General features: G+C 34.7%; 1 protein-coding gene across 2 annotated transcripts in view; it reads left to right on the forward strand.

Moving 5' to 3' along the window:
• LOC110460513 (probable ATP-dependent RNA helicase DDX58) overlaps window positions 1-13,164 on the forward strand; it is a 64,916-nt gene extending 51,752 nt beyond the window's left edge. For both annotated transcript variants that reach the window (XM_021513460.1, XM_021513461.1), the window contains 3 exons: window positions 2,639-2,875; window positions 6,415-6,582; window positions 7,912-13,164. In XM_021513460.1, the coding sequence (XP_021369135.1) occupies window positions 2,639-2,875; window positions 6,415-6,582; window positions 7,912-8,564 (1,058 nt within the window). In that variant the 3' untranslated portion in view covers window positions 8,565-13,164. The remainder of the gene's footprint in view (window positions 1-2,638; window positions 2,876-6,414; window positions 6,583-7,911) is intronic.
• Window positions 13,165-13,793: the final 629 nt, after the last annotated feature.

The following is a 13,793-nucleotide window of genomic DNA, read 5'->3' on the forward strand; positions in this document are numbered from 1 at the left end:
CTGCTAGGGCAGTAATTTTCTCCTTTCAATACCTCCCACCTGCAATAATGATTCAGTAACGTACTCCTTGCTCTATCTTTTGACAATTTGGCAACTTTTCGCTTCGTAGCTGACAAGGTACAACACTTTTCTTTCGCTTACTTCACACGGCAAGTCATTTTGTTTACAAATAAATGGTGTGCTATGCGCATGCGCTAGTAGAGGGAAATCCCTGAACAAAACGTTGGTCAGACAGGTAGAAAAAGGGATGATTATCTTAGATTTAATCATTTTTATGAATATTTTTCATCCAAATCCGATTGTTATTTTCCATTAGGAGTCTCACTTGATATGTTTATGTTGTGTTGTGTTGACACAAAAAAGTTACTTCACCGTGATGCCCCTTTAATAACTGGTTATAGGAAGGATAACGCCAAAAGTACTTAATAACTGGCTATAGGAGGGATAACGCCAAAAGTACTTAAGAACTGGTTACAGGAAGGGTTTGGTTTAGTTTGGTTTAATTTTGTCTAATGTCCTATTAACAGCTTAGGTTATACGAAGGAATACACAAAACGTCCTTACTCACCGTCCTTAGTAACCGGTTATAGTAAGGGTAACACGAAAAGTCCACCCTAACCGGTTATAGGAAGGTAACGCCAAAACTCTTTAATAACCGGTTATGGTAAGGGTAACACCAAACGTCCTTACTAACCGGTTATAGTAAGGGTAACGCCAAAAATCTGTACTAAAGGGTTATTGTAAGGGTAACACAAAAAAGTTCTTAATAACCCCTAACTGGTTATAGGTAGGTAACACGAAAAGTTCTCAATAACCGGTTATAGGAAGGGTAACACCAAACGTTCTTACTAACCGGTTAAAGTAAGGGTAACACGAAAAGTCTTTCATAACCGGTTATAGAAAGGTAACGCCAAATATCTTTACTAACCGGTTATTGTAAGGGTAATATATATATTGCTATTAAAAATGCATTTATAAATAGATAGTGTGATGTTTATATAGTGAGGATTACTGTCTCAAGCTGGTATTGACTACCCTATGTAACCAATGATTATCAAAAATGTGTCTCATTCAGTTCATGATACTCTGTGAATCTTAAAATCCCGGTGATGACCTAGTAAACGATGTACAATTTGTTGTCTGTTGCCCCTATGCTAGAAAGATTCAACACTCATTTAAAACTCATGTAAACCACGCGAGAGGTTATTTTTTTGTGTATTTTTTTTTTAAATTTCTTTACCAAATCTATAACAATGCAAATATATCATACATAAACATTATTCTTCTCACACATTACGATTCATTCATTAAATATTCATTTATAATAACCTTTATATTTCCAGGTAAAATTAATAATAAATGTATGTATAATTAAATTACAGCTAAATTGTGTCCGTTATATAAAAGCATTGTTTAAAAGTTATAGAAAAGAGGTTAGAGCAGGTCCTAGAGGTATAGAAAGGAAGTAAGACCAAGAGAGAGAGAAAAAGAAAGAAAGAAAAAATGAGGGGGGAGGGGTGGAGATTGTGAAATAAAGAAGCTACCTATATAGATGTGTCGGAACGATCAAGGAGTTTTACATATAAGTATTTAGAAGTACACGTTTATATAAGAAAAATTCGATAGTTATATGTTCATATTTTGACAAAGACAGGGTTTAAGCAATATTAATTAGACATCTCGATTTATAAATATATTGTTTAAGTAAAATTATGGTATTATCTACCCTACTACTGATACTATTTTGATTAAATAAACCGAAAATGAAGGTTTCCTTGTTAAAACAAAATGGGATTAACAATGCATCAAAAAGGAACTCAAAATTTTGTAAAAAGGCTTGTACTTTCTCACATTCCCATAGTGTGTGAATTATTGTCTCTATTTCAGTCTTACATTGAAAACAAAGAGCACTATCGGTAAGAGCTGCTTTAACTAGAAAAATGTGTTGATTTATTCTGTATTGAAGCCATTGTAATTTTGAATTTCTAGTTACTGTGAAAGGAATCATATATATCAATTTCCATGTGTCATCATCGAATTCAAACAATTCATTCCATTTGAAACCACGCGAGAGTTAATTATGATGCAAGATTTCGGCAAACTGTGAAGACAAACACCTTTTGACGAAAAATAATCCTTAGAAATGCAAAGTGTCAGTTTATGTGGAAAGCCTATCAAAGTAAATAACGATGTCATTTCGTTGATGAAGAGCTCAATATGATTACTTAAAGTCGAAAGAATCGAGATTGTAAAATGTTCAAAAACGTTTAGAGAAATACAGTGAACAGGTAAAGAGAAAATGCGCGGATACTATTCTTTATATTGTTACTTCACTTTTTTTCAACAAAATAATCAAAGTATATAACTGTTACAAAAACATACACAGAACTACATCTTCAAGGGAAGGTGCCTGTTAAATCCTTTATAACGATACAAACCAACGTTAAGATACAACAGATAATATACGGCTCTTCTCTTAACACATATTTTTACACGGTTGAACTAAACACTCAAAGTACTCACTAAATCTTATAAACATTCTACACAAACAAAATTGTCCACACTAGCAAAGTCCCACATCGCACACAGACTAATGGATATAACGTAATGAGGATACCCTATCTTACTTCTATTCTAGAGAAGCAGCAGCTGATGGAAAACCATGATGACGGTGATCAGGAGAACCCCAAGCTGCACGAAGTCCAGGTTCGGATTTGTACTTTATTTCGTGACGACCCTGATTCTAGAGCCATCATATATGTTAAAACGATAGAGCTTGCCAGATCGATGGAGGCCTGGATGAATGAGTGCCCGGAGCTTCAATCTCTAAAAGCGGTGCGCTTTGTAGGTGCACATGCTAAGGTTGGAATCGGAGGTAAGACTCTATTGATGACTATTTGTTTCAGATATGTACTCTACGGTTATACATAGCATTTTCAAAACTGATAGAACACATATATAAATATCGGAATATTAATAGTTTTACTGTTAAATATCCCACTGTTGGTGATGAGACTTATACATCCCACTACAATCGAGGAATACCACACAACTAATTTAACTTGTAATATGTGGTCTACAATATTTTGTCGGAATTTTGTAGAAAAATAGTTCTATATTCTAGTGGGGATCTATTTGGACCATTTCAAGCTTATCTTTTTATTATATTCATTTAAAAATTCAAATAAGTGGAGAAAAACACGTGTTTTATCTTGATTGTTATTTCAGTTCAGGTATATTTATGATGATTTCTCTGTGAATAACTAGGATTTTGATGACTTCTTTTATGTCATTAAATCATCGTCCAGGACTAGACGTTAATATATTGATGACTTTAATCCCCCCTGGGGGAACCCCGGCGGGGACTAGTATTTCGGTTTAAGTCCCAGATTTTGACATCTGTTGCCGAACACTGTGAAGGGCTTTCGTGTGTTTGCTTCTGTCGCTAATTACAAACTTTTGGATTCAAAATTCTTCAAGCTGAAGATGTTCCGAATATGAATCAGGCACATTTGAGTTTCCCGAAGGGGTAGCCTGTTATATGATATATTGCTATTGATTGATTGAGATATTTTATGTCTGACCAACGACTTTATTGGTTAAATTTCATTTTAAACCAATAGAAATGTTGTAATAAGATGTTCAGGTAGAAAATTTCAATAACGTCTCTTCTCTTTATCATTTCACGCCAAGAGCTCCCACTTGTGGTCACCACTGTCTCCATTGGCGAAAGTAAAACATGATTGGCAATTTGAAACTACTCTTAGCGAAAATGTCGATGAGGGGCTTTTATTTAAGTTACTGTCGACAATAGATTTTTTTAGCGAGAATTTTTTCTAGAGCAATTGTTACTGGTAAAGTAAGCCCCACGACAACACTGTGTACTTCGATGTCAAGACTGAATGCATTTTCGATGTATAACAAGGTCAGGTATTGGAACTCTTTTGTGTTTTGACAAAACGGTCACCTGTCAACACAACGACTCCGTCTGATATCAAAATCGCAAATTATCAAATTATGGCTCCACTGTCTAGTTCCGAGGGGTGCTCTGTGGACTGTGGAGAACAATAGGGTAAGTAAGGGTCAGGAAAAGGTTGCTTTAATTGGATTTGAATAGGTAAATCTCTTGAAGTGATGCTAGGCAATAACGAGATACGGGTGTGTTTTTACATTGAACGCAGCTGAGATATTTTTAACGACTTTCTTTAAATTTGTTCTTGTATGTGAATATATTGACATTTTTACTAACAAATTATTTTTACTGAGAATTATCAACTGATAATATGGAGATAAATAACCACAAATACAATACCAGTACAAACTAGTGATGGGGATGGGAAACTCGTAAATTATCAGCATTTAGTTTTGGTGAAAATGATTTGCTCCAATATGCATGTTCAATTCTCTTATATCATTTTTTTTTTTCATTTTAACAAATGAAATATCTCACCCTGGTACTATGGCCTGTTTGAATGTGGAAGGCCTTGAAATTGGGATGCAGAAGGCCAGGGAATGTCACAGAAATGATAAAAATGAAATTATTTGCAGTGCTTGTGTTTTATGGTCATAACACATAGAACATTTTCTTCAAGTGAATCAACCATATGCTTTCTTATTATATCCATGTGTTAGCATGGCTACCTAAACAGCGTGTAGGCATTTACACCTGGTCGTTGTTAGACCATTTTGACATATCTAGGTGTTTTTTTTATATATTGACACCTCTCACTATAAACATAACCACCTCCTTTTCTAGACCATTAGCTGTTCTTATCTAAGTAATAACATCACTCTCTGTTTACGGAACTTTCATGTCCAAATAGATTGCTTCTCACAGAGAATCTTTCTCCAGGAAATATGAAATGATGCTCTCTATTGACCAAATCATTAGTTAACCGTACGGTTTGCAGCCTGAAATGCTGAAATCGTCAATAAGAGATTTCACCTGTCTTGTCCTATAAGTATTTCAACTTTGCTGATTCTTTGTATTAGAAATATTACGACATTGCTCAGGATGTTTTATCTTAGAAGAATTACGACATAGGTCTGGATATGTTGTCTTATAAGTATCATAGCATTGCTTGGGATGTTTTGTCTTCAAAGAATTACGACGCTGCTCTAAATGTTTTGTCTTATAGATATTTCGAAATAGCTCTGGAAGTTTTGTCTTAGAAATATTACGACATTACTTTTTGATGATTTCTATAAGTAGTATTACGAAAGTGCTCTGGTTGTTTTGTTTTAGAAGTATTACGACATTACTTTTTGATGTTTTGTCTAAGTAGTATTGCGACATTGCTCTGGATGTATTGTTTTAGAAGTATTACAATGTACGACATTACTTTTTGATGTTTTGTCTTAGTTTTATTATGACATTGCTCTGGATGTTTTGTTTAAGAAGTATAACGACATTGCTCTTTTTAGAAGTATTACGATATTGCTTTTTGATGTTTTGTCTAAGTAGTATTTTGACATTTTGTTGTCTCCACCTATTATTTTATTCAAAGCTTTATATCTAAAGTGTTCTGAACAACATGTAGAAACACATGTTAAGGGGAAAGGTACCCATAACGTCCTGTATTGCGTCACAAATGAATAATTTGCGACGTAACAGATAATTTTAACAAGTAATTCATAAACACTGTACCAGAATATATGGCAGCTACAGGATTAAGGTAAAATTTTGGGGAAGATCGTTCTCGAGCCGAGTAAACCAAATTTTACGGAGATACATTTTATAGAGTTTGCAAAAATGTGAAAAAAAACCTTGTATCCAAGTTCTATCCAATAAAATTAAAATTAAAATTAAAAGAGAAAGAAAGAAATCGTTGTCTTTTTTTGCTGCCAGGCTACAGGTGATTATTTTAATGAAATTTAAATTTGAATTAATTTGCGAAGTTCGTATATGGTATAAGTAGGCTAGCAACGTATTGCAATATTGTTGTAGTGTTTTTTGTCTGAAAACACGACATCATTAGAAGTTTTATCTTAAAATATTTCAACTTTGGGTTGAACGTTTTTTGTGCTTCGTTTGCACAAATTGATGTTTTACATATAAACACTATATATCCCTTCAATGATATCTATAATTTAATTTTAGCCTCAAAGTCTAAAGGTCTTACAACTAATGTATTAGTTGCCAGACCTTCTGAAGTTGATACTTAACATCAAAACAAAGATGGGATAAAAGGGGAAACATTGACTTGTGTGAGTATAGCGATTAACGCCGTAAACAAAAGACTGGTAACTTACCAATGTCTTTAGGATCACTGGCTACTGGACAAAAAAGTACTTAGGATAAATTTACAATTGGTGTAATTGGTTTTAGATCAAACTTCAGTCGTCAAGGTAACCTTGCTAAATTGTTTTCTACTATTAAATTAAAGTGTTTTTTTTCTGTTTTGATTAATGAAGGTATAACCAAGATGGAACAAGATACAATCTTGAAGGCGTTCCGGAATGGCGATCACAAGGTTGTTATTGGTACCTCTGTGTTAGAGGAGGGATTGGACGTGCCTAGATGTAATCTGGTCATCCTTTACGATCACGTTACCAACGAAATACAGCGTGTTCAGACGAGAGGTAGGCATTGACCATCTATCAAAATTATATCATAGTTTGTTCAGACAAGAAGTAGGTATGACCAATCCATAAAAACTACATCACAGCATGTTCAAACGAGAGGTAGACATGGGTCTTCTATCAAAATTATATCACAGCGTTTTCAGACGAGCAGAAGGCATGGATAATCTATCAAAACCATATCACAGCGAGTTCAGACGAGATTAGGCATGTATCTTCTATCAAAATTATATAGCAGCGTGTTCAAAAATAGATAGACATGGATATTCAAGTAAATTCATATTACAGCGTTTTCATACGAGGGGTAGGCAGGGATTAATTTATAAAAATTATATTACAGTGTGTTCAGACGAGAAGAAGGTCACTGCATATTCAGACAGCTGTTCGATTGTTAGTGGATTCGAGTAGATTCCTGTTTATCTGAAAACACTTCGAACTGACTTGACATGCAATTCCTTAATACTCCTTCTTATTGGCGTGGTTTACCAGTAATACACGTCGTTCTATGAGATGCATAGTCTATTTTGACCACCCATTCACACTACGTACAATTAGCTATCTAGTGCTAATAGTAATATATTTTTGAGTCTACGAACAAAAAGGGAAGGTTGATAACTCTTATGTAAAAATATTTCATTAATGTATCAGAATGTCAAGAACACATAAAAAAATTAATGTGTAAATTATAAAATCATGGTACAGTGTTATTTTTTTTATTAAAGGACAACATCATAAAAATCCTTATGTTAACAACAACAAATTGAAGTTTAATGAATAAGATTTGATTAAACAACTTGAATGAAAAAAACAAGCAAAAGATTCAAGGATTCATTTATCGATGGCTATGGTAGAATTAAACCTTTTCCCTGCCCTTTTTTTTCACTCCAAAACCCTGTTTTCTTCTTTTCATATATATATGCAATAATTAAAAACAGAGGTTTGTATAAAATGCATGTTAGCAAACGAAGTAAAATTATACTTTTAATTTATTGGAAGAAGACTCACTAAATATTGATATTTATATGTTGGGAACAACATCTACAAATAGTACACACATAAAGGGTAAAGTATAGTCTAGTTTTTCCGGGTAAACGCGGAGCGGGGCACAGTTGGTGCACCACAAAGTTTACCCGTACACTCGATGTCCATACGTAGTGGACTAAAAATACTCGTTGTAAAACCTTTAATTTAAATTGTAAAGACTAAATATAAATTGAAGCTATTTTGTCTTCGGTTTATGAGCATTTTTTTCCCGAAAATAAGATAAAAACGTTAATATAAATAAAAAATTAAAACCTGTCAATCGTTGTGTTTTTGGTCAACTTTCAGGACGCATAAGGAGAGACAATAGCCACTTCGTTCTCATAGTATCTGAATCAGGGCAAGCAGCACAGAAAGAACTTGTAAACGAGCGAAGAGAGGACATGAGTTCGGAAGCCATACGTTTAGTCCAGGACGAGATTTCTAGAGACCCGCAGGCCTTCTACGAAAAGCAGCAGGACCAGCAGCGAGAAGAGAAGCGGAAACGAGACGCGGTTGTTTTAGATGAACAAAAGCAACTGGAGAACAACCCTGTGTACGAGGTGAAATGTAACCACTGCAGAGGTTTGTTGTTTTTGTCGTCAGATCTTCGCAAGATTAAGGTTCATCACACCGTCGTGGCCAGAGGCATGAAGGACACCCTGAGTCCTGGTCCGCGTGGAAAACCGTCATTTGTAGATAGGGACATGGAGCATGGCATTGCAGAACTTTATTGTAAGACGTGTCAGATATTCATTGGGTCTGTTAACAAGTCCATGTCACTGTTCTTCCCCATGCCTCGAATCGATCAGATCACATTTTCAAGAGATGATGTCTACAAAACATGCAAGAAATGGAAAGATGTCAAAAAACTCTTTGGTATTAAAACATTTTGTCCTATTGAGGATATGCGGTTTATTTTAGCACTTCCTGCTGAGGAAAGAGACTTCTATACCTCATAAAGCTCCGGGTCAATCCGCAATGTTGAGGACATTACCTGTTTTAAGCTGCATAACTCTTACCCGTAGTCTGGACAATGTCACCGATATTGTCTGTGCAACAGCAGTGTAAATTGTATTGTCATGATGAAGGGAGATACTAGGTGCACTCATGAATGTGAATATCTGTGTTATAAACCAGTGGTATATACGTCAAAGCTTAGACTATATGCGTGATATTTCTTCCTGAAAATCTAAACTAAACTTACAATATGGAAAAACTACAACAAGAACGGAATGACAATGTCATATTACCATTGCATAATTGATATCAAAACATCGAACACTTTCTTATTTTGATTGGAGCAGTGGATAACAGTCGATGCCTTCAGGCCTAAAAGAACTATATGTATATTTTATGTCAATAACGTCCTTCTTGGACGACATATTTCTGGGTTTGGGGGGGGATCAACGTTGCAACACTAATTAGGATAAAATAGGGTGGGTGTCTTTGGTCAAGAGGCAAGAGGACTCAAGGATTGTAGAAAAGGAGAATGTTGCCTTTCGGGGCTCAGAGGGCTTGGCCAAATAGGCGAAATATAGATAAATGTTTAAACACCTACTCCTTCAGTATAGGTTAAGGGATCTTTTCGCCACAGGAATAAATTACGTTGTATAAAATGAGTGTGTTGCCTCCCTGATGGGTGGGGCTCAGTATCAGAAATACATGTAACTCTTATCAAATCTACTCCTTGATGAATTTTCTGAGAACCCAAGGGCATTGGGGACTCGTTGTAAAAAATGTGCCCCTTTTGGCAGACTAATGGGCGTTTTGATCTGGAGGAAGGACCCTTGGGACATTCTAATAAACATAGTTTGCTGAGGTAATCATGACAGTCCTTTCGGTGAATTACAAATGTATAACAGAAAATGTCTATATTACATAAAAATGCATTTTCTTATGCAAGTTTACTTCCATATGAAGAAGTTGAAGTGTTTACATTTCGGGATACGGTGATCAAGTACTCAAAAACAAGCAGTTGAGCTATTCAAACCATTGGGCCTCTTGTTATTGTTCTTGCGCCGTAATGCTATTGCGTATTTCTTTGAAAGCTTCTTATCTTCATATAGATACATTGTAAATGTTGATTAGACTTCTTCGGGAGCAGACAATATTATAAATGCGTTTGATACTATCTTTAAGTGATCTAACTGTCGGAAGATGATGATGCCTTTACACTTACTATCAGATTGTATGGCACTATATCTGAGTAAACGTCTATCAATGCTTATCATACTACATGTATATCTGACGTATTGTATTGAGAATCCTCTCTTCCTTCGCTTTTATGTTTATTCAGTATCAGTGATAACATGATTGTGTAGATATTTATTTAAAGTGTATATGTAACTTGTTGTTATCTATATCCGGCCGATCGTCAGAAAAGTTAAGACTGATATCTTATAAGAGTGGCACCTTAAATCTATCCCAGTCTGTTTACATCATAGCTATTTGTACATAAGATAAACGTGTATAAAGTCGTATGTTTGTACTGCTGAATTATATCTATTTCTTTAATTTATCAATGCCACATGCGAGAGTCCGTTTATGAGCAGGTCGCTGTCAGATTTGAACCAGTTGATCAGCGAGTCGAGAAAGTGGAACTGATAGAATGGAAAGTTGAGTCGATAATCTAGTCGAGTCAGGAATTAGAAGCATGCAGGACGTGCTCCAAGCGAGGCAACTCTTTTTTAAGAAAGGTTACTATTATTTTTGTGTCATGTATATAAGAATTCCCCAGCCAACTGAGCATGTTTACCTTACACATTCTTATATTGTTCAGTTTCATTTACAAACTTATGTGAACCGAGAAGTCGGGTCCAGAGGAAAATAACTTGTACGTGTTAAGTAAGTCGGGTCCAGAGGAACACAACTTTTACGTGTTAAGTAAGTCGGGTCCAGAGAAAAATAACTTTTACGTGTTAAGTAAGTCGGGTCCAGAGAAAAATAACTTTTACGTGTTAAGTAAGTCGGGTCCAGAGAAAAATAACTTTTACGTGTTAAGTAAGTCGGGTCCAGAGAAAAATAACTTTTACGTGTTAAGTAAGTCGGGTCCAGAGAAAAATAACTTTTACGTGTTAAGTAAGTCGGGTCCAGAGAAAAATAACTTTTACGTGTTAAGTAAGTCGGGTCCAGAGAAAAATAACTTTTACGTGTTAAGTAAGTCGGGTCCAGAGAAAAATAACTTTTACGTGTTAAGTAAGTCGGGTCCAGAGGAACATAACTTGTACGTGTTAAGTATTGTTTCTGGTATTAGTTCTAACGAGCATGTCTGGTTAGGAGAACTCACCAGGAAATCCTTGTGACTAGATGTAGTATTTAGATATTTATGATGTATAACCTGTGTTAAACTGACGTTGCTCTCTATTAAGGGTATACATACATGTGTACTGTTTAACCTAAGGAGTCGTGAATTCGAACCTCCAGGAAAATGACATGACATTTACGGTTAACTATTAGATTGTAGCCGTAAATTTACAGACGTATTTCCTATTTGATAATTTTTTACTATAGTGTGAATTTAGCTAAATTTCTCTTAAAGGATTTTGCCATCTTAGCGGCGAACAATTTGAATCATACTTTGATGCCGTGTTTTATGAATCGCAATTAGCTTGTTATGAGTATAGTTTGAATATTCCATGTAACATAAATAAATCACCCCTCCTCGTAATTTGTATTTCCCGTTGATCTCGCTGCTACCACTTTGAATGCCCTGTACAAGATAGCACATTCTACAACACCAGACTTGTTGTCTGCTTTTGATTAGGATCTCTCCGTGTTGATTTATATTCAGATTTTTATCATACTATCTCCGTGTAGACTTATTGTTAATTTTTATCATATCATTTCAATGTAAATGTATTGTTATACTTTGATCATGTTTTTTGTAAATAGACTTATGTTATTTGTTGCTCACAACCTCTTTCTATGTAACAAATTTCCAGATTTTTATCATAGTACTCATGATAATACACAGAGTTAATATGATAATTTCATTTTCCTTGAACATGGCTATCTACAGTTTTCCGTTGCGATATCCTTTCGCCCTCTTCAGGTGCTACACGTGTTTACCTGTGCTAGAATATTTGTTATCATGTCCTGGCAACTTTACCTGTAATTTGGCGCATTCAGTGCATGTTTTCAGTATTGTCTGCTCTTTGATTTATATATATATATATATATATATGATATAACCTACACCGTGAAATACCATTTTTCTCCATTTTATAGCATGGGCTACTTTTTTCCGCTCAAGGCTTCAAACGTAGTTTTGTTAGTTGAGAGTCTATGCTACTTGAGGGTGTGATGAAACTGAATGTTTTCGAACTTTATAGATCGGGTTATCTCATTCTCGGGCTTAGATTCTATAACATTTCCGTCCTCGCTTAGTTATACGTGAATCATTTAAACTTTGGTCGAGATGAGCAGATTGCCGTTGTTCTATATTGTATGACATCACTTGAAAAATGAATTGACGATACGACACAACGCACAAAGCGGGGTATCGTAAATATTGTAATATAAAGGAGGAGGAAAAGAGCGAAAGAGAAAAGGGAATTATTCACCCCACTAATTAATTAGTAGTGGGGATCTAAACCATCTAAGTTGTCAAGCTATCGGCAAGCATCATGTTTAGCACATAGTAAGGGGATACATGTAACACAAATTGTATATATATGGAAGTACTACAGCGCTATGATTAAACGAATGACGTGCGGTGGTAGATTGGTGTCTGCGGAGTTACAATTTATTCTCAGTATTTCATCAGTTCCGAGTGAAAACATGAAAAAAAATATAATTATTGTTTGTTGATTTAATTGTTCTATCGGTCAAAATAATGAAAATGAATATCTATGTTAACGGATATCTATGTATATACTTATTGTATAAAATATTGTGATGTATGTATAGCTTTGTTATATTGTAAAATATATAATATCTTTTCAAAAATTGAATAGCAGAGTAGTGTTAAATTTTGTTAATATATATTACATAGAAACGTTTATAATGATTAGACAACTCCTTTTGAGTGCAATGTTTGAGGTCTATATTTAACCGCCTTATCAATTGGGTGCAGAAACAAAAAATGTGTTTTGTAGTTTTTAGTTATTTGTGACCGCACTGGAGTTTTATAACGTGTATATAACAGATGTAACTGGAAAATGACAAAGAAAAGTTCCAACAGTGATAACAGCAGTGCTATTTTGATTATTTGTCTGACGGTTTTAGAGACCAGGTTTGTAATAAGTACAGCAATCCTATTAATAACAGCAGTCAAACGCCGTGCAACCACTGTATTGGTTACCAACCATGGCTCGTAAGACCATATAATATAGGTAGCCATTGAACTAGATGACTTCACTGGGTCAGTAAGATGGGTTTTCATTTCGCTGCTAGTTACCAGCGCTGATTCCAGCATAACTTTTTTGTATCTGTTTTTACTACTACAAAATCTGTGTGTAAGAAAGTGCCATTTATTTATTTTCCCTTGACTGTTTTGTTTTGATTATTAAGTTATTAAACTGCATGTAATATTGATCGTAAATAAAAACAGTGCTTTATTATGTTTTGTTTTCATCATATTTCAATAGGCTTTGTTCTCTAAAAGGTTAAATGTCTACAGCGTCCATGGCACAAGACGCGGGGCAGTGTAGAGGATAGACTGTGTAAGGAGGGACAGAACTTAACTCGGTAATATATATATCAAGCTACGAAACAAACCGCATATCTTAAGTCCTATCTATAATTGTTATATTGTTATTAGTTTCTAGTTTTAAAGGGAACATATTTCCCTGATAGTAAAACATGTCCTGTACTTAGAGTAAATATTTTATCCTCTTTACACGCCATGTGACAATCATTCGCATTTTGTAAAGATTAATATATAACTACGTTTTCTTTACACAAATCGCAATTAAATCTACTAGTAAGAAGAGGCAAGCTAACTATCGTGAAATACAGTCGTCATGATTTTCATAGAAATAGTGATATGGTTATAGTCAGTTCAATTAAATAACTGTACAAGATACTTGTATAATCAATCTTTGGATGTTTAATTGATACAGAATAGCGATAATATATATAAAGATAATCTGTTATAGTAGTTCTGCTTTGACGTAGACAGTCGTACGCATGGTAAGTGTGGGTTGTTAAAATGTCACAACTTATATCACTTTAAGTAAGTGATACAT

This window comes from Mizuhopecten yessoensis, unplaced genomic scaffold (assembly GCF_002113885.1).
Source record: "Mizuhopecten yessoensis strain PY_sf001 unplaced genomic scaffold, ASM211388v2 scaffold10413, whole genome shotgun sequence".
Taxonomy (NCBI): Eukaryota; Metazoa; Mollusca; class Bivalvia; order Pectinida; family Pectinidae; genus Mizuhopecten; species Mizuhopecten yessoensis.